This window comes from Athene cunicularia (assembly GCF_003259725.1).
Source record: "Athene cunicularia isolate RWA chromosome Z unlocalized genomic scaffold, athCun1 chrZ_part1, whole genome shotgun sequence".
NCBI classification, from domain to species: domain Eukaryota; kingdom Metazoa; phylum Chordata; class Aves; order Strigiformes; family Strigidae; genus Athene; species Athene cunicularia.
In genome coordinates, this window is record NW_020799142.1 from 12,925,468 (window position 1) to 12,951,935 (window position 26,468).

Consider the following 26,468-nt stretch of genomic DNA (forward strand, 5'->3'; position numbering starts at 1 on the left):
CGGGCGCTGCCTGCCCGCCCTCGGAAAAGCAGTTTTTTATCTCAGAAGCATCGTCTGCAGTCTCCTGGCGGGAAAACCCCACAAGGCAGCGCGGGCACCTGTGCCGGTGGGGTGACGCAGTGTTTACAGCTACGTGGAGGTAATCAGCCAGCTGTCAGTAAACCCCGAGTGGGCACGCCACCGTCATTGCAAAAGTCGGTAGAATCTGTAGTGTTTATGAGTGGCGATTATTTATGCATCACACTTCACTGAGGAATTACTGTTAATGGCAAAAAGGACCAGTCCAGCGCGTTTCGGTAGAGGTTATTATGCGGCAGATGGTGGTCATCTGATGCTCTTCACGCTAAATTTAGGCAGAAATGTCCCACTTGCTAAGAGCAGAGAAGGCTGGGTTTTGAGTACGCAGTGGCACTGGATAAGATGTTACTGGGAGAACTAAATTTTTTCTGAAATTAGCGAACGGTAATTTTCTAGTCCTTGCTATTAGCCAATCAGACTAAATTCTACTAAAGCATTACTGCGAACACCAGATGCACAAGAAGAAAACCCACAAGTTCCAAAGTGAAAAAATTGAACTTTTTTTTTTTTAAGAAGAAACTGGATGTCTTCAGAACATCAAACATTTTTTTCTCTTTTTGCAGAGCTCTTGGAGCACAGTCATGTTACGTGACATGGGAAGAACTAGTAGCATGCATGTTCTTTAAGGGGAAGCTGTACAGTAAAACAAAAAAGCACTAGGATAAAATTGAATGTGGATGTGGACAATAATATCCACAAATAGGACAAGTGGAAAAAAAAAAAAAAAAACAACAAAAAAACAAAAAACAAACCAACAGTGTGTAACATTCATTGTGTTCATCCGGAGAAAGTTACATAAAACTTACGTATATTGGCAGCAGGGTGGTGTATTGTGGTGTTAGTTGAGCTAATACATCATTTCCACACATAAAATTACTATTTTTTCTTTTGACATTCTAATACTGTCTTCTCATAAAGAAAGCCAGAGGTTTTCTGTAAGACTGAGAGCATGAGGAACCATACAACCCCCTGTTCTATAAGCCGAAACAGGTCTGTGATGCTGCAGTCACCACTTGGATTTCAGTTAACGTGAATTACTTGAGGATGAAGTTAGTAGAAATTTAGTAGCAGACTGAAAATATTTTTCTTCTCATCACTCCAAAACTGTTATTTCAAATGGTTTTGGGAGCAGTATGCTACAAACGTATTGACATGAAGTGTTACTGCAGTTCCAAAAAGGTCTTGTTTCCAAGTATTTCTTTAAAAAAAAAAAAAAAACTAAGTAAATGAAATGCTTAATTTGGAGTAAAAGAGAAGAATGTAAGAGTAGTTGCTACTTTCCCCAGTTGTTAGAGTACCGTGTCTGAGGTGGCCAAGATTTGGTTTGGTGATCAGACTAGGATATCAAAGAATTCAGTTGTAGAAACAAGGAAGACCTAACCACACCTTCCTGAAAGCTTCAGACACCTCAACTGATGCAGCATAACTTTATTTAAAAAGCACATTTCTTTTAGTAGGAGAAAGCAAGTGTCATAGGGTAAGGGTATTAAAGTCTGAGCTGTGCTCATCTGATGGACACAGTTTTTCTCCAAATCGACTTTTAACTTAAACATACATCTGCCATCTGAATGATGAATGTATACCAAAAATAGTAAGTAGGTAGGAAGAAATGGCTTTGGATGAGGAAGACAGGAGGACTGATCTTTTATCTCATAACCTTTGTTATGAGATACCATGATCATGCAGTGACACCAACTCCAGAGATACGCATATTTACTTACCAAATAGCAAAATGTTCCTTATTCAAGATTGATAGGCTTGTTGGCAACTCATTGAAGCTAATAAATATAAAGAACATGTAACTCTACTCATGAGGAAAAATTAATTTGTATCACCTTCAGTATCCTGTACCTGTTATGATCCTTATCTACTTTTCTGAAGGGAAAAAAAAAAATAATTCTGGGGTTTTTTTAGATGCGTGGGTGGTACCTTGAAACATCATGGCTAATTCTTCTGAACTAATAGTTCAGACAGTAAGACACAAAGCAGAAGAAGATAGTCATATTTTATCACTAGCATTTCTGATAAGAGATCTGTGAAATATTGAAATAAGCTTAACCACTAGAGACCAAAAATGAGTTCCTTTAAGAATGTCATCAGTGTTTAATTTCCCTTCAACTGAAAAATGTATATGTTCAGTCACAAAACCCCCCCATATTTTTCTTTCTAAAAATTAAGCACAAGTCATTTTGTACATAAACATATGGTCCTCCTGCTTTATAATGTGATCTTTATGAAGCTGGTATAGGTGGCATATTGTTTTTCTCCAGCAACAGTGCGTTATTCTGAACTCCAGATAGAGATGACTGATGGTTTTGGAGTAATTCTGGAGTCTAGTCAATGGGTTCTACTGTTGATAATTAGCCCTATGCTGCAGCGATAATGATTTATAAGAATCTCTACAGTAGTTCTTGCTAGTTGGAAATTACGAAAACATCGTATTGGCCCTTGGTGTTACTCTAAAATGCTGTCCCTCTCTTCTTTTTTTCCCTAACTTAATTGCATGGCATTCATTTCTAAGATGTTTCACCCTTGTGTGCAGTCAGTTCTGGCCTGCACTTTCAAAAATGTCCATAAATTTGTGTTTAACAATTGATAAACTGCTCCAGGCAGAGCTGTTGCCAAAACCAGTTTATAATCCTGCTAGTGAACTGTGCATCCCTCCCATGCAAGGTAGATACTCCTGGTTCTCGAGGGTTCCCAAATCACAGCTGCTCCCCCATGGAAGGGCCTTGCTCCCCAGATCCAGAGTAACTCACCAGAAGCCAATGCTTTGTATAGCATTGGCTTTTTTTAGCGAACAGTTGAGCACTTCCAGAAATGCAATGGAAAGACAGGCACTGTCTGAAACCAGAGGAGAGCTGGAAGATAAAAATTTAAGGTCTCTTAGGGCAGAGATTCACAGTAATTTTGTCAACTGGTTTAAGGAGATTACCTTGCAATATCTTTCCTTGAAGTAGAGGGACAAAAGCTAGGAATGCTTCCTTGAATATATGCAGTTTGTTTCTGCAAATTTTGTGCCAAAGAATGCAGTAGCATTAAGTGCAGAGGCAAGACATCACTTATCGAAGCAGAGAAACACAGTTCAAAGGTGTAATGACACAAAGTTGTAGGAAACACCATAGCAAGCATTTCAGCATTATGTTGTTGGATACATAACAGCTGGTAACAACATCATAAAACACAGGAAGAATTATTCTTTTTCACCTTATTGTAGGAAAACCAGGTTTTACTTGGAAGCATTAGGACTGATGAGGTTTGTAAATGTCTCTGTCCCTTGTCCTAAACATTAGTGAACTACTTGCTTTGAGAGTAAACATGACATAAGGACTCACAGCCAGTCCTTATTTTGTTGTATAAAAGTGTATAGCCTGTTTTGTATTTGATTTTGCTTCTCATAGTCAGCTCGCACTGGTAAACAGTTAATGGTAAACAGTTGCCTGTGAGGGGTTTCTTCCAGTCCATGTTTTCATCTTGCAGATTGGGACAATGAATTGGTATGCTACAAAGAGTTAAATGACGATCTAACCTGCACCTGGCTGCCAGTACCCAGTGCTCCGAACACGGTTAATTATACCATATTCTTAAAATGGTAAGTCTAAAAGTAATTTCAGAAAATGTAAAGTTGTCATTCCAGTTCAGCATGCTTCCTACCTGACAGAGTTTTGCTCCAACATTTTGCATCACATTGTAGATTGTTACCAATACTGATCAAAATCTTTCTTCACATCTCATCACTACCTATTGATTTGGTAAGAGCTTGTACGAGTGTGGTGGGTTGACCCTGACTAAACACCAGGTGCCCATCAAAGCTGTTCTATCACTCCCCTCTCCTCAGCTGGACAGTAAAAGAGGAAATAGATGAAAGGCTTGTGGGTCGAGATAAGAACAGGAGAGCATTCAGCAATTACTGTCACAGGCAAAACAGGACAACTTGGGGAAAAAAAAAAAATATTACCAATCAAATCAGAGTAGAATAATGAGAAAACCAAATCTTAAACACCTTCCCCTCACTCCTACCTTCTTCTCAGGCTTAAATTCTTTCCCAATTTTCTACCTTATTCCGCCTGAGTAGTGCAGGGGGCAGGGTATGGGGGTTGTGGTCAGTTCATCACTGGTTGTCTCTGCCACTCCTTCTTCCTCAGGAGGAGGACTACTACAGTGTGGGGTCCCTCCCACGGGAGAGAGTGCTCCACAAACTGCTCCAGTGTGTGTCCCTCCCACGGGCTGCAGTCCTTCAGGAACAGGCTGCTCCAGCCTGGGTCCCCCGTGGGGTCACAAGTCCTGTCAGCAAACCTGCTCCAGCGTGGGCTCCTCTCACCACGGGGGCACAGGTCCTGCCAGGAGCCTGCTCCAGTGTGGGCTTCCCGCAGGGTCACAGCCTCCTCCAGGCATCCACCTGCTCTGAGTGGGGTCCCCAGGGGCTGCAGGTGGAGATCTGCTCCACCGTGGCCCTCCACGGGCTGCAGGGGCACAGCCTGCCCCACCGGGGGCTGCACCGGGGGCTGCAGGGGAGTCTCTGCTCTGGTGCCTGGAGCAACTCCTCACCCTCCTTCTTCACTGGCCTCGGTGTCTGCAGGGTTGTTCCTCTCACATATTCACACTCCTCTCTCTGGATGCAATTGCACAGTTTTTTTCCCCTTCTTAAATACAACAGAAGTGCTACCACAGTCACTAATGGGCTTGGCCTTGGCCAGTGGCAGGTCCACCTTGGAGCTGGCAGTCATTGGCCCTTTCAGACACAAGGGGAGCTTCTAGCAGCTTCTCACAGAAGCCACTCCTGTAGCCCCTCCCCCTACTAAAATCTTGTCACACAAACTCAATACAAAGAGTCATTATACATCTTTCCATGCCTCCAATGCACTGTTTGAGACACTGTTGCCAAAGATCACCATAACCAATTAGTTCTATTTGCATCTATTGACTTACATTGAAATTCAACACTAATGCATTCAAAGTAAAACAAACAAACAAACAAACAAACAATAGACACTAAGCTGGTTTTCCTGTACGTTATATATTATGCTATAGCATGTGTTCAAGGAGATGCCAGATAAGGCACATAAGAAAAATAGATTTTAATGTATTTTCTTGCAATTCTGAATTATCAAGTATTGATTTAATAGATGGAATGAATTTGTAGGGTTAATCTTAAACTGACCTTAAAATATGGGTATCTTCAATTGTGCCTTTTTTGAGAAATCTAAAACAAATAAGCCAGGTAAAATACAGATTGGCAGATTAAATCATCATCTGCCCATTGGTTTGTTAAAAAAAAAAAAATCAGGTAGACTCCTGTCTCAGTACCTACATTACAAAACGGATTCTTCTCATATTTGGGATCTCCCTTGAGATTAAGGGTATGTTTAGGAAGAGAGAAATGAGATCACAAGACATGATATTTGCCATGAGACCATATCAAGGGGTACACAGGGTACAACACACTATGCTGTTGGCAAATTCTGATACCCATTGCTGATTATTTTGCCACATAACCCACCACTCTGCATTAAAAAAGAGCTGTGGTTAGGAGCATCTCCTAAAGCTAAGGAAATGTCACTGCACTGGGAAATTCCCCAGTGTGATCTGCACATTGCAGATGGGAGCAAAGCAACCACCTCAGGGCTGAGGTTACTTTCCCCATCACCTTCAGTATTTTCTCACTGGAGATAACAGCAGGTGTTAACTTATAATAAACACCAAACCCCACTGCATTTAATGTCTTGCCTCTTGGGTCTTCCAGAAGCCCCGATTTCTTGGAAGGGGAGAAGTACCTGTGAAATGGCTCTGCTTCTGTAGACATGATGTCAGCTGAAGTATTTGTAAGCTAGTTGTTCTTAGTCTCAGCCAAAATCAGACTGTGCTGTTCCTAGGCTGCAGTGTTGATGTTATGAACAGAGAAGGCAGAAAAAAGAGTGAAAAAGGAGGTGGATGGGTGACCGGGGAGGCAATTGCAATTGCAATGTTGATTTTTCCCAAGACAGAGACAGCACTTGAACCTCAGTCTCCAAGGATTCAACCCAGTGGTCTTAAAGGAAAACTTCCTTTCTCGTTTTTTACTGGGTTAGAGGAAAACAAAAAACACTTGAAAGGGCTTTTTTCTTGCCTGGAAGATGACATCACCCCTTTCTGCAAGTAACATCAGTTTGACATTGAAGTTGATCCTTATCCTTGCTCCTTTTGATTTAGTTGTCAGGGAGAAAAGGATTAAAGATAAATACTCCCACAGAGAAGTTCCATCCAAGCATTTGAAATCATGCTTTGAAATACTAATGGCTGATTCACAGCTAGTCTGAAGTAGAAGATTGAGGACCCTTCAAGTGGTTTAGTTCAGTTTTTAAATGTTGTATCATGATCAGCATCAGCACATTTAATACTTGAAACTTGTAGGTAGGCAATTAGTATGTCAGCCCATTTCTTTAAGAACATTGAACTGGCACAGTTTTAACATAGAAAAAAATCTGTTCCTTTTGTGGCAAAGAATAAATGAGAGAGAAGATGGGGAAAAAAATAGGCAGAACAGGAACAGCCTGCTATGCAAGGCCTTACACCTCCTGGACATTCTGTGCTGTATGCATTAGGTATACTAGAAAAAGTCTGCAGGGCTGAGGACTGAGGTGATATTTAGACATCTCTATCAAACTTTGCTTTGGAAGAACAAAAGTCAGAAGACAGGCATATAAATTGTAAGAGGTTTTCCATACCTTTGTGGTATTTTAGATTCAAGTATCTAGGAAATTTTGCTGTTCAAAAGGAATTTAGGTTCCCCTATGGCAGGTGGCAAGTAGACTTTATGACATAATTTCTAACCCAGTTTTATACCTTCTAAATGCTCTTTATATCCCACTGTAAGTACAAAAGAATGTCATAAGGATTTTGTCTTTTATCATGCTGTGCCTTACAAGTTTAAGAAATTTAACAGTTCTCTACCACACAACAAGGATTTGCATATTTAAATTTGGTAGAGTTACTACGGTAGTGGAATTACACTTGCTCTTTCTAGATGCTCAGGCCTCACCTTCAAGATTTCAAGATACTGAATTTTGTATATAGGTACCTGGAAAACTACCAATTGCTGTAATGATGCTTTCTGGAGCAGGGAGATGAACGAATAATTATAATACAATAAAATGCTTGGTTTTCATTCTGCTTCCTTTTCTCTGAAGGGACAGAATACCAAAACTTTTTCAACGCAACACATCATCATCCTCCATCACAATAGGAAGAAGGAATCTCTACATGAAGCGATCTGCAGCTATTTGGATAGCAGTGAATTACGCCCATGACAGCTGTGTGAAAGGAAAGAACATTTCAGTTATACCAAGTGAAGCAGGTACAGTTCTTCACAAGTTGTGTTACTGCACTGCCCATCTGAAACAGTGGTAGCACTTTCTTCAAAGATTATTTCCAGATTTGTTGTTCCCAATATGCACTTGTTATTTTTACTGATTCGGAGAGCTAAGCTGCAGTTTGTCTTCCTTGGATGAAATCTTTACTTAAGTCAATAACAGAAGTTTGTCAGCTTTTATGGAAGAAGTGTTTTGCTTTAAATAATTTGCTAAACTGTAAAATAGTCATATTCAGAAAAGTATGTAGTGATAATTGTGCACAGTACTTAACCAGTTTCCTGTGCCCTCTTTGACCATTTTCTGAAGAACTTTACTGGTTTATAAGGAGCAGGTTGGCTCAGTATCATGTACTTAAGGAATCCTTGTTAGCTTTAGAGTTTTGAGAAACCTTTTCAAAGTTCAGCTCTTTCCGAAGGCCACTTACCCATTACACAATGCCTGCACGTGAGATATGAAAAAAGAAATTCTATTAACTATGTCCTTTAGATGGATGTTTATTTAAAGATTCCTTGCAGTGTATGATCACTGAGATAACTTTAAGAGCTTCCCAAACTTCACCTTCTCAAAGTAATCATGGTCCAAGAAAAAACAGTGCTTCTTGCTGCTGGGGGGCACTACCAGTACAACCCAAATTATCAGTATGACCTCCTCTGGAGACTTCTGGCCATCTTGTGTTTATTGGAGGGAAAGACAAAAATGAATTTGCACTTACGGTTATATAGCTAAACACAGTTACTGAAACTGGAAGACATTCTGGACATTTTTTATACAATTCACAATTATAGGTCATCTTGACATTTTTATTTTGCCTTTCAGACTCATTCAGAATAGCACCTGCTTAGAAAAAGGGTCTTCTTGAAATCAGTAGAAGCATTCACAAAAGAAAAACAAGAGGAACAACCCTATTTTGTCAATACCATCAAGATTTAGTAATTGTTTGCAATCTTTTTAAAGTCTTTCATTGTTCAGTATTGTGCCAAGTCTTTTATTTTTTATAAAACCACACCTGACAGACATAATTACCACAGCTTTCCTGCTTCTTTTGCATCTATAACAGCCGCATGTTCCAATTTTAGGCAAGTGTTTGACACCATCTAACATAAATGCTCATCAGATCACAAAACAATTGATAATAAAGTGGGACCTGCCTGCAATTCCTACACCATATGAGCTGAGGTACAGAGAAGCACTCACAGAATCTACTCAGTGGACGCTGGTAAGTACTTCCATGTGACAATCACTTGAGAACATGAGGTGCCTTACTATCAGCTCAGTGGTACATAGCACATATGACAGGACACCAACAGGATGCTACAGAAAAGAACACACAAGATGGATAGCAAGGAGGCACAGCACAAAGACAGTTTGTAGGCAAATCTCACAAAGGTCTCAGTTTTGTTCCAACAGATCCTAAGCTGTTTGGGAAAGAAAGATTAGTAGTTTTATACAGAAAAAAAGCAGAATGGCATGTCAGTTGGTTCATTAACCCTCCAATGAGACAGTACAACATCAGCGATTCAAAAGATAAAGAAGATATCAGAAATGCCATACAAACTCAAATCCTGGTAACACTTTAAGTGATGGGCAATATTAATCTTTTTGCTAGTACCATTAGATTTTCAGTCTGATTAGAGATCATCTTGCCGTGATTTTTAAGGTAACCATTCATACACTTTTGTATCAGTTTTCCAGATTTCCTTCTTTGGCAAGAAGAGAAATAATTTCTCTGTCATACAAGATAACTTACAGATGCATTTTAGGATGTGCAACGGTGATAATATGGTGCAGCAAGAGGACAGTACCTTAAATTAAAGGAACTAAGAAAGAGGTGGAAAATCATAATTCCAGTAAGATCTGCATGCATTCGTCCCCTTGCCAACCAGCATACCATGAAAAGGCGTTGCCAGCAGGCATGCACATACACATGATTTGTATCACTGAGTCCCTGAAACTGTCTGTATTTCAAGCTCTGTTTTCTGTAGTTGGATGAAGAATATGTGCTTATCAGGTAGAACAGAACTCCAAGAAGAAAACTGTCTAAAAAAACCCTGTTCCCACTTCTTAAGCATCTGTGCTCTCCTGTGAGTGTCTTTGCTGCTTTCGTAGCACCGGAATCTCCCACATTCTTCCCTTTATATCAGAAGACCTATGCTATTTTTTCCATTTCTCTCATAGCTGGCTGCCACTTTTGTTTAGCTACTTCAGAAGCAGTACTATGAGTGTCCCATGTAAGGTTTCATCTCAGTACAAGGAACATGCAAGTCTTGAAAGGGTCCCCTTGTTCATTGACGTACAAGTCCTAGACCATTCTAGGACAGCCAGATACCCAAACATACTCCACCCAGTAGTGCAATAGATAGATAATCCTGTTCAGACAGTCTGGTACACAACATGTGGAAGAGCAGAGAGTTTAGAGCAGTAAAAATGCATGTCCTACAGTTCTGGAGACAGAGGAGGTAGATAGGAGATTCAAGTTAGTAATGTAGAGGATTTGTAAAGACAGCCATACTGCGTGGTGAGAATGGCCAAGTACTGAAAGATTACAGGTAATGAATGTTCATTATTTCCCATGTCCCAGCTGATCCTGTGAACTTAGGCTGCAAACTCTTCATAAAATGAATCTAGGCTGCATTTTTGTAGGCTTGCTTATTGGATGAGGGAGAGGTTGTGGATGTAGTTTACCTTGACTTCAGGGAGGTCTTTGACACCATTTCCCACAGCATTCTCCTGACAAAACTGTCTGCTCCTGCCTTGGATGGGCACACGCTTCACTGGGTAAAAAACTGTCTGGACAACTGGGCCCAAAGAGTTGTGGTGAACGGAGTTAAATCCAGCTGGTGGCCGGTTACGAGTTGTGTCTCCCAGGGCTCTGTTTTGGGGCCACTCCTGTTTAACATCTTTATTGATGATCTAGACAAGGGGATCGAGTGCACCCTCAGTCCGTTTGCAGATGACACCAGGTTGGGTGGGAGTGTTGATCTGCTCGAGGGTGGGGAGGCTCTGCAGAGAGACCTGGACAGGCTGGAGCCATGGGCTGAGGCCAACTGCAGGAGTTTCACTAAGGGCAAATGCCGGGGGCTGCCCTTGGGCCACAACAACCCCCAGCAGCGCTACAGGCTTGGGGAGGAGTGGCTGGAGAGCTGCCAGTCAGAGAGGGACCTGGGGGTGTTGATTGACAGCCAGCTGAACAGGAGCCAGCAGTGTGCCCAGGGGGCCAAGAAGGCCAATGGCATCCTGGCTTGTGTCAGCAATAGCTTGGCCAGCAGGGACAGGGAAGGGATCTGACCCCTGGACTCGGCACTGGGGAGGCTGCACCTCGATTCCTGTGTTCAGTTTTGGGTCCCTCACTCCAAAAAGGACATTGAATGACTCGAGCGTGTCCAGAGAAGGGCAGCAAAGCTGGTATAGGGTTTGGAGCACAGGTCGTACGGGGAGTGGCTGAGGGAACTGGGGGTGTTTAGTCTGGAGAAGAGGAGGCTGAGGGGAGACCTCATCACCCTCTACAGCTACCTGAAAGGGGATTGTAGAGAGATGGGGATGAGTCTCTTTAACCAAGTAACAAGTGATAGGACAAGAGGGAATGGCCTCAAGTTGCACCAGGGAAGGTTTAGACTAGATGTCAGGAAGCATTTCTTTCCAGAAGGGGTTGTTAGGCGTTGGAATGGGCTGCCCAGGGAGGTGGAGGTGTTAAGAGTCGGGTCGATTTAGCGCTGAGGGATATGGTGTAGTTGGGAAGTGTCAGTGTTAGGTTAATGGTTGGACTAGATGATCTTCAAGGTCCTTTCCAACCTAGATGATTCTGTGATTCATCTGCAGATGGGACTGAAGGGAGAGGGTGAGTGTGGGCATGCAAGCACAGAGGCTATATAAAGCTAGCTGAGAAATAATGTTTATCAAGAATAGAATTAATGTAGATGTAATGTAATTTAACACTTGAGTCTTAAATTGATTTCACTTCCATGTTGTTCTGTCAGAGGCTGGGAGTGTTTCTGTAATATTGTGTGTTGTGGGGGTTTTTTGTAACTAAGCTAGCTTATTAGCAAAAGTATAGAAAGTTAATTAATTAACTTCAGTTAAAAAAAAAAAGCACTGAAGAAAACCAAAGAGAAGAACTGGTCACTTAAAAGTGAGGGATTTGAGTGGGGTTTTGTTGGTTTTGTTTTGTTGATTTGTTTCTTTTTTAGGAAATATATATAATTAAGAAAAAACTTTACAGGAGACAAATGCTAAAACAAATATTTCAATCTGAAATAGCACTTCTACCAAAAACATCGTAACACCTGGAAGTAACCAGACCAAAAGTCCATTTAATGCATGATATTGTGCTCCAAAAGCAGCCTCAAATAGATTTCTGGGGAAGGGTGTAAAATAGTTCAAGCATATAGCAACAATTTTCTATCATATATTCTTGTCCAGTTTTCAGTGTAGGGATTTCCTTAGACACAGGTGTCTTTGTTTCAAGACAATCTCCATTCCTTACACAGTTGCTGGAGCTCCAGTGCCATCATCAGCTGCACATACACATTACTTCTGTGGTGCTAAGGCACAGGCAGCCCCACATTCAGTCCAGCCACGCTCCTTACATCAATCACATGGACCTATTTAGACATACTGTAACTTTTGAGAATAAGGAGATTTTTTTAAAAAAAATATATTTAATTTGACGTTGATGTTCTTCAGAATGCCAACAAAGCTCAGAGTAATGTGATTATTTTTCAGTATATACTGCCTAATTGATTTTAAAAGCGATATGTAGACCTAAAGTGTTGCTTACGTGTCCTGACTAAGCAGAACAAGTTCATGAAAGAGAGGGTATTTTCTTGAAAGAATGAGAAGACATTGGCTAAAATATGTAGTAATTTTTCTTTGATGGCAGGAGCCTCTACTCCCAGCTGCAATCAGAAGACTGGTCCTTGACTGAGAAAACAGTTAACTTATGATTACATTTTATTGCTGCCACATAAATTAAATTTCGTTTGGTTTTAGGTGCCTGTAGAAAGCAATGCTGTCAATGTCACCATTTCGAACTTAAATGCTATGACTTCATACATTGTTCAGCTCAGATGCATAGCCAGTGATGGTCTCCACTGTGTTTGTGTTTGGAGTAAAGAGGTTTTGGTCCCTCACAGTAAGTGAAATACAGTTTTGTCCTACTGGGAATAAGCATCAAAGTAAAAGCTTTTTCAAATGTTGTATCATATGAAATAGCATTTTCAGATACTGTTGAAAATATGAAGATCATACTGATTCAAATGAGTGCATGTGTCCATCTTTTTCCACATTTACCAGAACTCATGAACAGGCCAAGAATATCATATAATGCAACTACTGAAATCTCTCCAGGCAGAAGAAGTGTTCTTCTGAAGTGGGAGGTAACATTCACTTTGAGTCTGCATACCTTCTGTTATGTCTGTGCTATTAATTTATTATTTTATAGTAAAAAATATTTTCTCATTGTATTGAGAATACACTGTGTAAGCAAAAGATATTAAATACTGTACTCTTGCTTCAGGATTCACTGCATTTGTACAGTGGTGTTTTATGTGCTAGAAACTAGCAAGGAAATTCTACACCAATTTATGAACTTGAAAAATTAAGTGAAACAGCAACCTCTGGGCTCAAAATCTTTGACTAGAATAAATTTTCTTTACAGTTTACATTAAAAATTGGTGTGTGTCATGTTTGTCTCTTACAATTGAGCTTTTCTTGACAGATCCTCATAAATCTTTAGCACATACTAGTGACACACCTTGTGTCTCATGAGTTCCTAAGGAGCATTCATACTCTCAAGAGACTAGAAAGTTTTAGAAAAGCTTGGTAAATCTGCTACTAATTTACTAACTCAGAAGTGCAAACACATTATAATCAAGATGGAAAAAGAGCCTCTGGCTTACAAGAACAGCATCTAGCTGCATGCTTCCCATAATGACATTTAAAGTTCAAACCTACACATCCGAGGCATCCCCTCTTCTGCATCAGGAGCCATTGTCAGCTGACCAACTACAGCAGATCAGTCAGTTTTACCAGCTGAAGGTCTCTTGGTAAGAAATGCGAACTGACAGTCTTGAATGTATAGTCGAGGGGCCCACAGACAATTTCAATGAGCAAGTTGTTACTAAAGGTGTTTGCATGGAAACTAACTGATTCTATCTACATTCTGAGAGAAAGAGCATCTACAAACCCCAAGAAGTTTGCTATAGAGGACAACCCTGGCAGAAAGGACAGAGACCATCAGAGTTTTGAAATATAGAAGAGGTGGAAAGTTTTCTAGTTACCATGCATTTTTGTTAAGAGAAACAAAAGACAAGAGAGGGTTTTTTTTAGTTAAAAAAAAAAAAAAAAAGTAATATTAAATATAGTATCAGGGCTAGGACCTTCATTCAGGGTAACACGCTAGTCTTATATGAAGTAGGGTTCAAGTCCAGATGGCTTCAACAAATATTGAAGGGACAAAGAGAGGAGTGCACTTAATAATTAATATGTTAAATGTAGATGAAAAAAAAAAAAAACGTCTCTGCTGCCATAGTGTGGGCTGATCTGAAACAAAGAAAACATCTTAAAGATGTTAGAGGCTAGCCATAGCTCCTCTGCTTTTGCTAACATTCAGTAACCTCTACATGGTTTCAATCAACAGTCACAAGAGAGCTGGCTTCAGCTCTCAACACCCAACCAGGCAACATGGATGGCTTTCATGGCTGCAGATAACACAGTCCTCCTGCAGGACTGCACAAGATAGAACAGTGCTAGCCTTTTCTAGTCTCATTTTGCCAAACTAAGAAAGCTAAACTCTGCTAGTTTCTTCTTGTACTATAGACCACATATTTCACATATCTTAGGAATTATTTTTCCTACACAGAAACCTTTTCCAGTTTCAAAGCCTGGTAAAAGAACCATAACACTATCCCAGCAGCTTTACCAGAGCTTCCCTTCCTATCCTGGGTAAAACATTTGTTTCCATTTTAAGAGCTTCCAGCTTTACCAGAAATTCCTCTCAACACATGTGCCTCTCTGCCTTTTAAATTACTGAATGTCATCCTATCTATGTTAATCCAAAAGTATCCAATTATTTCATTAAGATAACCCAATCTCCCAGTTTTGTCATATCTTCACATTATTTATTAAGTGCCAAGAAAGAGCAGACAAGCTTGATATCAGAAGTAAACCTTGCAGAATTTGCAGGCCTTTGTGTATTGAGTTCAACTTCTATCTAGATAGCAGTAATTTCCATTTCTGGGCACTCATTTTCCAGTCTCTCATGAAGATTGTTAAAATAATGAGTGAACCATCACCACCTTAAAAATATGCATCAATGGATATATAACATGTTCTAAAGTTGTAGTATAATTACTAGTGTTTATCCTCAAAGAGACCAGATGCTTAACAGAGCCTAGAAGATGAAGATTCCCAGGGGCGTAAATTGCGACTAAACACCTCTCATTAACTTTCAAGTTCCTAATTATGAGGGGTATGTTCCTGTGAAATGTAGAGAACGTTACAACTGCTTCACTGCTGTTATCACTAATTGGATACACATAACTAAGATCTCAGTTAAGCAAAATACTTAATCCTGTGCTTAAATCCTCTCAGTTTAAGCATGCTCTTAATTTTAAGGAAATGCTTTGCTTCATTAATTCCTAACAACCTACTTAAAATAGTGTGAATTTATCCCCATCATTAAAAGTGATATTTTGTTTATACAATTTAATTCCTCTTGAATTTCTGCACAGGACGTAATAACATTTATAGTATACTAATCTGTTTTCTCTTACTAGGTAACACAAAGTGAGAACATCCTTGGATATTATGTGAATGTGGAAAGAATACCCAACAGTTGCATGAATTCATCAGATCGCATCTTTCTAAAGGATAGAAAAGTTCTTCTAAATGTCTCCATGGCTTGTTATAGGGTAAATATTTCTGCCTATAACAAAGCAGGAGAATCTCCACAAGCCATCTACATTGTCCCAGACTTCTCTGCAACAGGTACTTACCATACACTCATTAGAGCAGTGGAGAATTTTTATGAGCAATCTGTAGGCTACCTTTTGCCAGCCTTTGGGGTAGGGTTAAGCATGCTCTTGAATATTTATTAGGCTGATATTTTCGCATAGTGAGAGTCAGTATTGTTTCTTAACAATGGATTGCAATAGAAGGTAACTAACAGATGAAGGAATTTAAGATTCCATTTAGAACTTCTTGTTTTCTCAATCTAGAGAAATAATTGTGTGCTAAATCACAGAATGACAGAATTGTCTAGGTTGGAAAAGACCTTGAAGATCATCTAGTCCAACCATTAACCTAACACTGACACTTCCCAACTACGCCATATCCCTAAGTACTATGTCGATCTGACTCTTAAACCCCTCCAGGGATGGGGACTCCACCACCTCCCTGGGCAGCCCATTCCAACACCTAACAACCCATTCTGGAAAGAAATGCTTCCTAATATCCAGTCTGAACCTTCCCTGGCACTACTTGAGGCCATTACCTCTTGTGCCATTGCTTGTTACTTGGTTAAAGAGGCTCATCCCCAGCTCTCTGCACCCTCCTTTCAGGGAGCTGTAGAGGGTGATGAGGTCTCCCCTCAGCCTCCTCTTCTCCAGACTAAACCCCCCCAGTTCCCTCAGCCGCTCCCCGTACGACCTGTGCTCCAGACCCTGCACCAGCTTTGCTGCCCTTCTCTGGACACGCTCGAGTCATTCAATGTCCTTTTTGTAGTGAGGGGCCCAAAACTGAACACAGGAATCGAGGGGCAGCCTCACCAGTGCCGAGTACAGATCTACCTATCCAAAGGTCTTTTGGAGAGTACTCAGAGCTAAGTATATGCCAGCAGTTTAAACAGAATTATGTGAAATCTAACATTTCACATAAGGTACATAGTATTCATAATTCACAGAATTATGTGCAAATCTAAGGTTTTTGGGCTAAGTAACTATTAAGAGACCTGCTGCTGTCCTCTATTTCAGTATTACCCCCACTGGCACACAGGAGGAGGAATAGATAAGATGTACATGTCATATTCCAATGAAGATGTAAGTTTTTGTGATGCCTAAATACAGTTTCTTCATTTAAACAATAAAACTACTTTATAACATTTTTCTTATAATAGAAGAATACTTGTTTCGTTTGTTATAATCTTGAGGTATAATTATTACAGTATAAGAAAAACCTCTCTCTTCTGAAGTAAGATTTTTTTAATTAAACTATAGCATGCACAAGTAAACAAGTGCGCAAGTACCCTTGTTGATTGCCAGACAGCTGCAACTAATTGGTTTTCCACGATTTGGTAATGCACTCCCCTCATTCCATTTTCCTGTGCCCTGCAAAGACTTAATAACTTGGTTTTGGTCTTACATTTGACTGCTTTACCTCTGTTCTGATGAAATCTACGCTATCACCTCAGGCCATCTTTTGAGTGACAGCTACTTGTTTACTGAATCTCTCAACTTGTTCTTCATGGCTCTCTCCAGACATGTGTTTCAGATTTGGTTGTACTTCAATGCCAGTTCTCTGTATCTAACATGAATTACTTGTAACATACTTGTGCTAAGTGCATTCCCAAGACAAATTCCTTCTCAGCATGCACAATTTTTCCTCAGACAGTACAGCCATTTTCTATACTTTGACTTTATTATATTGGCTTTGAGACGAGAGAGGAAATGGAGAATTTTGTCTGTCTGTCACAAGATCCGCTTCTTAACACAAAATGACATGTTGCTTTTCTCCCCCCTTAGTCTGAGTCAAAAGGTCTTTCTTGGTTTGTTAATATCTCTCTAAAAATGTCAAAATGTTTAAGATCCTTGCAAAAAAATTCAAAGTATATGAGATATGAAATTATATAGCTATAAATGAGTGGTGTTCCTCAGGGGTCATTATTAGGACTGGAGTTGTTCAACATCTTTGTTGGAGAACTGGACAGTGGGATTGAGGCACCCTCAGCAAGTTTGCTGATGACACCAAGCTGAGTGGTGCAGTCAACATGCTGGAGGGAAGGGATGGCATCCAGAGGGACCCGGACACGCTTGAGAGGTGGGCACATGCAAACCTCATGAAGTTCAACAAGGCTCAGTGCAAGGACCTGCACATGGGTCAGGGCAATCCCATGCACAAATACAGGCTGAGTGATGAGCGAGTTGAGAGCAGCCCAGCAGAGAAGGACTTGGGGTATTAGTGAATTAAAAACTATGGGCCAACAATGTGCACTTCCAGCCCAGGAAGCCATATGTATCCAGGGCTGCATCAAGAGACATGTGGCCAGCAGGTCGAGGGAGCATCCTGGAGTGCTGTGTTCAGCTCCGGGGCCTCCAACATAAGAAGAACATGAACCTGCTCAAGCATGTCCAGAGGAGGCCACAAAAATTATCAGAGGGCTGGAGCACCTCTCCTGTGAGGACAGGCTGAGAGAGTTGGGGTTGTTCTGCCTGGAGAAGAGAAGGCTCTAAAGAGACCTTACAGCAGCCTTCCAGTACTTAAAGAAGGGGGCCTACAGGGAAGATGGGGAGGGACTCTTTAACAGGTAGTGTAATGACAGGACAAGGAGTAATGGTTTTAAACTGAAAGAGGTTAGATTTAGATTAGCTATTAGGAATAAATTCTTTCCTGAGAGTGGTAAGACACTGGAAGAGGTTGCCCTGTTGCCTACAGAGAAGCTGTGGCTGCCCCCTCCCTGGCAGTGTTCAGGGCCAGGTTGGACAGGGCTTTGAGCAACCTGGTCTAGTGGAAGGTGTCCCTGCCCATGGCAGGGTCTTGAAACTAAATGATCTTCAAGGTGTCTTCCAACCCGAACCATTCTATGATGATTCTATGAATCCTTCCCCTCTCCCAATAAGCACTATCTCACAGTTGCTCTATGTATAGCAGCTAATAGCAGCTTATAGGATGTTATTTAGCAACATCAGGCTTCTTGTTCTTGAGGACTGGGACAGCCATTTCCCCTTTTCCAACTGTGGGAAATTAAAGGTCATGAACAGCAATTAACAATGGAGCTCCCAAAGACATTGCAAAGTACTAGATGCTAAGTTTCCTTTATTGACATACTAGTATAAACCTTACTATATACTGGTCACCACCAATGATAACTAGTCAATGAATAATTTTTGAAAAAAAACAGAAGAGAAAAAGCAAGCAAAGGAGAAGAAAACTGCTTTTCTGTTTATTGATCTCTAATGGTATATTTGTTCACAGACTTGCCTGGCCAAATCCATGTCAAACACCAGGGAAGTAATGCAGTTGTCACCTGGACTCCAGAATACAATCCAAAATGTTTTGTGGTTGACTGGGGCTCTGGTAAAGAGGATATGCACATGAAAATAGTAACTACAGCTACTGGAAATTTCACCCTAGGTAACAACCATCACATCTACTTATGGAGACACCATTTCATTTATTGGTTATTTTTGGTTGGGGACGGTAGCAGTTTCATCTTGGTTTTAAGAGCAAACTGAAGATCTAGATAAATGCAACTCTTACCTTTGTCCAGCACTGAAACATCATCTAATTTTTAGCAACAGCAAGGCAAATAAAACACAGAACTTTTGGTAGGATTATTCCGGTCACAGTTGGGCAAGAAATGCAGCAAAGTTGCAGTTACTAGTATGATGTGTCTCCTTGCCCACATTGTAGGCAGATCGATATACTACTGTCTATTAAAAATATCTTTTTCAATTGTCCCTAGGTAAACTAAATATAAACTGCTCTGTTAAGTCCTCCTTAGATTATTTTTTAAATCCCAATGGCTGCCCTCGTCGAAGCCTAAATTCTCAACTCCAGTATTCTACTTACCAAGCTAGGCATGATGAGCAGCAGCCAGGGATCACTTTATGGGACAGCCATCAAAAATCTTGATTAAAATCATATGGGTGACTCCTGCAAAGGCCATTCAGGACTGGCTTTTGTGTACAGTAGAGGACATTTAGCTTTAGGGTTCTATAAATGAATACACATTTTTCCTGGGTCCTTCTGCAACATCTAGTTGTTTTGCTTGTTTTTAAATATACTAGCTGAGGGGGAAGTATCTGTCTGTGAACTAAGATATCTACAACCATTTTATTTCCCTACTTCTCCTTTAGCAGCTCAAGCCTTCCAGAGGGAGGGTATAAGCGATCAGGCATATTTTAAAAAAAAATCCTGTGTTATGTCTTGTTCTGCTTTTGAAATAGCTTGTATTAAGCATCTAGAGGCAATGAAGAAGGATGCATATATTTTATACTGAGTGTAAAGCACTGTAAACTTGTACTGTGCTTTGAGTCTCAGAAAGTAAGAACTATATAGAAAAGCTATGAAGTCGTTGTCTCTCCTCCACTTCTTTATCATTTATAACTTTTCAGTAAAACCTGATGTACCTTTATTTGTTTTCCAGACAATTGTCAGCCATATAAGTTGTACAAAATAATGATACATGCATCTGATGTGTGTCAGTGTGAAAGTTTCACAAGACATGAAAAGACTTTTGGAGTGACCCACTTTTACTCAGTTGAAGGAGGTATTCCTCCCCTTTATATAACCTCATCCCTTGTATTTCTTCTTGTTTCCTATCTGCAGCAGCAACAGGAATACTACACAAAGTTTCTTTTCCAGGTGATTTAGCAGCATTTTCCAGTGAGCATTGCCTTTGGTCCTAGCAGTTATTCGGTGACAATGAATAACCTGAATGTTGTTCCTTACTGACAGGTCCACAGAAATATTATTATTACACATGATGTTACCAAAATAACAGAAAGAGGGTCTCAGAATTAATACTCTGAACTCAAATTTAGCTGTGGTCAAAGTCAGATTTTCCAGTCCCAAATCATTAGTGTCATATATTTCAATTTGAAATGAGTACAGCTATGGCTATTGGAGTAAAAGTGTTTGTAATGAGACAGTCACAATTTCTCCTACTTTGGTATTGCTTAAGATTGTATTTTTTTTTTTTACTCTATGGGATTTCTCCTTTCTATTCCACCCTTTATGTTATGACAGCTAAAATCAGGCAAGGAGCTCTCTAGGATGAAGCTAGGTTTCAGTCTTGTATGTCTATTGCAAATTTGATGCAGAGCTTAAATTATTGTCTGATTTTTAAGTTCCTAGGACAGGTCCTGCTAATGTGACAGTTCTGAATATCACAAAGCATTCTGCACTTGTGAAGTGGACCGAAATAGCTGCTGAAGACCGTTTGGGATTTCTCCAGGGGTACAGGATCAGCTACACAGATTCATCAGGGAAGAAGTCTCTGGGTAAGTCACCTTGGTGAGAACAAAGCAGCAGCTCAGAGCCATGACAGGAAAGCTCCAACAGCCCATGAAGTGCTGTCGCAGCACACTACTTATTTACTTATAGATTTCTGTGGGAATTGAGCACTCTCAAAGGTCAGCTCCTGGTTAGAGGTTTACTGCTCTAGACGGTCCTATGAATACCTAGAATTTTCTAGACAGCATCTCAAATTAATTGTTGATAAGAAAATATTTCTTTAAAGCTTACAGTTCTAAGACTACTGCAGAATTCTCTATTAACACTGAAAGGAAGATGTACACTCAGTATATATTGTTCAGTCACAATACTATGTTTCATTGCAGCTCAGCCAAGTTTGACTCTGAGCCTTCCTACAGGACTTAAGAATTTATATAGTTCTTTTTTGAACTCAATTAGCAGGGAATGTAGTTTGTATTTCTTACCTGCTTTCAAAGACACTATTATTAATTCCATTTTTAGAAATATTTTTTTAAATTGCTAGCTGTTATGTTTTACTGCAAAGGATGAAACTTCTATACACTGAAATAAATTAATGGTTGTGAGCTCAAACCACATGAGTTTTCAAAAAAGATCCCCATACTTCTTTGGTAAACATTTTTATTCTGGTCTATAGTAGAAAGTCTTGCGATAAACAATAATACATTAACTTTGCACATACTGACCTTCAAATAAAATTAAATACTTACTATGGAAGACAAATAGCACCTAAAACCCAACAAAGAATTCAAAGGGTTCTCTAATTTATGCTGGCCTATGCCTTTACAGAACCATAAGAAACAACAAAAGCTTCAAGAAGACTCATTAATTAGCAGGAAGTTTGGCATTGTCTTCCTTCAGAGGCTCTATTCCACACCAAATACCTATCAGAAAGTCTAGAGGAGACAGAAGGGGAATGTCCAAAACTGAACTTAATTTATTTTTTTTTCCCTCTGCCCTAAGCAGTCAGTACAACAATGACAGGACACCTGATTGCCATGTTTTCCAGGCAGGAAGAATATTATTGGAGAAATTGGGGGAAGGAAGCCCGTAGGCTGCAGCACCATTTCCACTTCTATGAAGATTTTAAATTCACAGTGGCAAACTTGAAAAGTAATTTCTGCCCGGTTAAAGGCATACTATAGCATTTCTGGTTGCATTATTCTGGCAACCAGCTAGAAATGTGGAAAGTCACTGCACCCATCAGAAAAGAAAAGTTGAGCTGAAAGCCCTACAAAGCAGTGGAAGCAGAATTCAGAGCCCCTTTTCCTGGCTATGCATTACTGAATTATGAGTACTCGCACTGGTATTAATCCAGGTGAATAACTACTGACTACTGTAGTGAGGGTAAACCACGTAATAGTCTAGTCCTCATGTCAGCTGTTACAGACAAGATGAAAACCACTGTTCAGTGTGTCAGGTGTATTTTCCTGTCCCACAGTATACACAGCCTTATGCACTCACCACCTAAACATCCTTGGTGTGTTAAGAACTCATGCTTTTTACCTCTGGACTTAAAATGTATGTCAAGTATTTTTGAGAAATCTTGTACCCATCCAAAGAACACTTGCACAGTGTGGCTTCCTCCAGGTGTGGATTAGGGCACTTTCCCCAGTCAGCTACACTGATACAGATTCAGACATAAGAGTTCGTCTAGTCGTGTCCTTCCCCAACTCTTCTTGCATTTCAGCTGTTACTCTCAATTCTTCTACAACAAGTTACCATCTTACTGGACTGAAGGAAAAAAACATCTACTGTGTGCAGATTTCAGGATTCACTAATGCTGGCGAAGGACCTCTGACTCTTTCAGAACCTTTCAGCACTCCAAAATATGGTACTGTAGAAGTTCTGTGCATCTGTGTTAACCATCATCAATCCTTGCTTTATGTACTATATATGAGATTATCATCTACCCTTTCCTGCCTTTCAAGGAGTAACAAAGTGCTCATGCACAAGATTTATTATTTAATCCTTAGTTACTGGTAGCAAACACACAATTTTTTTTCCTTTGTTAGAGCTGTATCACTGAACAACTCTGCCTGCATTTCATTACCTAGCAGGCAGAGAAGACTTAGCTAGGGTTCCTCATCTCTGAAACATTTTCTGTCCTTTTTTGCTAGCTATATGCACGTATCTTTCTTTATTGCCAATTTCTGTCATAGATTTCAGTAGTTTTCTGCCTTTGACTGGTTAAGCTCAGTAGTCTCTACCCTTGGCATGTAAAACTGGTTTCCAGTTAGACTCCTGATCCATTAACTGTAAAAAAAGAGAAAAGTCTATTTCAATTGCTCCTATTGTGAGTGACAGTTAATCAAAGTATCCTTTGTCTCCTAATAATTCAAGTACATTTTATGTAACAGGTCCTATAGTTAGCTAGCAAAAGTTGGCTTTTTTCAAAGGTGCCTGGATAGACTAAGAAGATCAAGTTGTGCCAGGGAAAGTTCAGGCTAGATATTAGGGAGCATTTCTTTCCAGAAGGGGTTGTTAGGCGTTGGAATGGGCTGCCCAGGGAGGTGGTGGAGTCTCCATCCCTGGAGGTGTTCGAGAGTAGGGTCGACTTAGAGCTTAAGGATTTTCTGTAGGTGGGAACTGTGCTAGGCGAACGGTTGGACTAAATGATCTTCAGGGTCCTTTCCAACCTAGATGATTCTGTGATCAACGCTGTTACATTTATAGTCTCATATAGTGTAATCATATAGGGTTGGCTAAACACGGCGTCTCAAACATTTTTAACACCTTTAAGTTAAACTAAATCTAACACTGCAGTAGACTATTTTTTGTTTTGACCACAGCTTCACTCAACTGAAGCTTTCTAAAATTAAAAAATCAAAGGACAGGATAAGATGTCAGCCACAGGAAAAGTAACCTGTGAAATTCAGAGGCAGAAGTATGCAAACGGCTTCTCCCCACTACAACTTTTTTGTGTTAAGTGAAGGAGTTATAAACACAAACAACTGAATATTGAAAAGTGTGAAGCAGAAAGAAAAAGGAAAGAAATTAAAAATCTTCCTTGAAATCAACAGGGTTTCCACGCCCTCTTCCACCCCACTGAAATTATTTCTCATGTCAACACAAGAAATTAAAGTGTCTCCACTGGAACTCTTCCGCAGAACTTTATTCCATGCATCCTACTGAACATATATTTGGATAGGTTTCAATTTTTAAGGGAAATAACAAAGATGCAGAGTTAATTTAATGAAACATTTTAAAAATTCAGGTAATTACATTGGATTTAAACATTACATTTACTATTTCCCCCCTCCCCAATGTTTCACAGGTTACTTAATCCATTAGAACTTCAGATTTCTTTGTCATAAAAGCCTTTTTCGGCAACAAAGCAATCGGCAGCTTTTCAAATATCTTTTTAAAGCAAATTTAAGTAGCTGATTTTAAAAAATATTTTTGTTGGTGAGTGGGTAGGAAGGGAAAAAGGAAGTAGCCTTTTTGCAAATATGGTTTGTCAGTATCAGCAACACAATCGTGTACTGACCACACTTTCCTGGCACTATTTTGAAAATTTTCATTTAGAATCTGTAAAGAACACCTCAACCCCAACCCACTCTTAACATCACAGGCTGCTATGGTTCCTGTCTTAGCAGCACTGCTCTCACTGCCTGAGCACTTTATCGACCTTCATTAACCTTTCAAGAACTTTATCTCCTTCAGGGGGGTGGTGGGAAGCATCTTGAGCAGGTATTAACATAGGCAACAGGAGATGCAGGTTCACAGCAAGGGTTGAAAAATGGCTGACTGCAGATAAAATTGTCCAAATGTTCATTAACCAGTGAAGCATGACAACTACCAAAACCACAAACCATATTATTGTTATTAGGATTGGGTGCAATCTCATTTAAAAAAACAACAACAACCAACCAACCAACCAAACAAACAAAAAAAACAAAAAAACAAAACCCTATTAGCAAAACCTGAAATAGATTAAAAGCCACTTAAAAATAATTTCTTATGAAGTCAGTCCTGACCCATTGAACAAGCTAGAGCTCACGTAGTAGGATGGGGAGTAGGAATACCTCTTTTATTCTAAAGTATTTATCTTTGGATGGTGGATTTAAGATTTCAGCACCTATATCCAGATATCTTAAAAATACAAACCTGAAAGCTTTAAACCACTCCGGAAATCCCAGTCTTGTTTTAACTCTATTTCATTTACAGGAATCCCAGAACATGAGTAAAATTTGACTTGGCTTCTGTTTGAAATATTTCTCTTGTGGAGGCAACATAACCTCTCTATACTTGAAATCATAAATCTGATTCAATCTCTTTGTTTCCTATCAGATAAAGGAGAATTTGAAGGGTTTGTGACTTGCCTTTGCTTTAGCATGATGTTCGTTCTGGTTTTTGCACCTCTCACTTGTTCTCTGGTGCTTAAAAGGTAAGAATGGAATATCGGCTGAAGTTAGCAGCACTTCCATTTTGCTTAACCCTGAGTTTTATAGCACTGGGCCTTTTTTTGTCATTAAAAGGAACACAACTCATAAAGCATACAACACAAAAGCTATCCCACTCATTTACACAGAGCAATTACAAACCATAATAAGCTTATTAAAATTTTTTGTAAGAAATCTATAATCTTTTGCTACAGTTATGTGACAACCAGCTGTCTTAAACACCCTTGAAAAGAGCAAGGACTATTTTTCACAGTGGAAAATAGGTTATATATATGGAAAAAGCATGCATTTGATTATTTTGGTCTTTTATTCCCAACTGATAATCATGTCTTTTCTGTTGAAACACAAAAATACATTTCAGTAGCATGCAGAAACTGATGTTGCAATCTAAACAGTTTCCTGCAAGCATATTTGGATGTTAACTGTATAAATTATGCACATAGGCACATAATGAGAGGGAGTAATGCATGGATGAGTGGAAAGAAGATAAAATAACAAGGGCACCTGAAAGATATAGGTAAGGTCTTCTTATTTTAGGAGAAATTGTTCTCTGCGGTAATAAAATACACCCCCCTTAAATTAATCTGAGGTGCAATATTGGGGGCATACACTATCACTAAAAGAAAAATTACGTGCAGAGTAATGGATTCTAATACTAATTTTCTGATAACCTAGTTGCATACATCCATTTATATTACCATTTTGATGTCCTAGAACACTACCCTCCCTTTTTCTCCTTTTTACAAAGCACTAGCCTCAGAAGCTGAAAGGACAGCTTCTGAAGGACAGAACAGACAAATGGTACAACCCATGGCTGTGCAGCATGACATAGCTCACTTCAGGTTATGCATCAGGCTAAATTCCTGCTCTTGCTGTTGGGAAACAGACCACATGCCACATTAAGTCTCCTGTGAGTTTCCTTTTCAGATTTTACTGTAAGTTGCTCTGGATCTGATCCGGCTTTGCTGACAAGGATTTGTAAGACCTATACAGAAGTTCTGACCTAGAGCAAGCTTCATTGTGTTAAACATAAGATCATATGTCATTGTCTGGGGTAATTAGGAAAGAATTTTTGCAAAACTAAAAAAACAGCACACAAAACCCCAGTGCAGCACTACAGAATAGCAATTAAGTATATAGTAGTATTGAACACCTGAGATGAAGGGTCCCAACAAACCAATCATCTCAATTCCATCCTTGATTTGTAAAAAAAGTCTCTCTCACCAGCCAAACACCCATCTTCATAAGATCAGGAAGGAGATCCAATAACTCTACAGCCTCAGACTTCACCTCAAACCACAGTCTAAACAGAGGCAAAGTACCTTACAGCTAATGAAGTCTAGATTTCGTTTGAAAATTAGACAACACTGAAGCCAACACAAAGGCAGGGTCATGGGCTACATAGTCTCCCACTGTCTCCCACAGCTGT

The 26,468-nt window shown here is 39.8% G+C and overlaps 1 protein-coding gene across 1 annotated transcript in view; it reads left to right on the forward strand.

The window, feature by feature from the left end:
• Positions 1-26,468, forward strand: part of LOC113489725 (interleukin-31 receptor subunit alpha-like) — a 32,520-nt gene that overhangs the window by 3,046 nt on the left and 3,006 nt on the right. Inside the window, exons 4-14 of the mRNA XM_026865730.1 lie at positions 3,559-3,670; positions 7,245-7,411; positions 8,504-8,643; positions 12,414-12,555; positions 12,717-12,799; positions 15,200-15,410; positions 18,612-18,770; positions 19,786-19,908; positions 20,489-20,641; positions 22,324-22,467; positions 24,927-25,023. Of these exons, the coding sequence (XP_026721531.1) occupies positions 3,559-3,670; positions 7,245-7,411; positions 8,504-8,643; positions 12,414-12,555; positions 12,717-12,799; positions 15,200-15,410; positions 18,612-18,770; positions 19,786-19,908; positions 20,489-20,641; positions 22,324-22,467; positions 24,927-25,023 (1,531 nt within the window). The remainder of the gene's footprint in view (positions 1-3,558; positions 3,671-7,244; positions 7,412-8,503; positions 8,644-12,413; positions 12,556-12,716; positions 12,800-15,199; positions 15,411-18,611; positions 18,771-19,785; positions 19,909-20,488; positions 20,642-22,323; positions 22,468-24,926; positions 25,024-26,468) is intronic.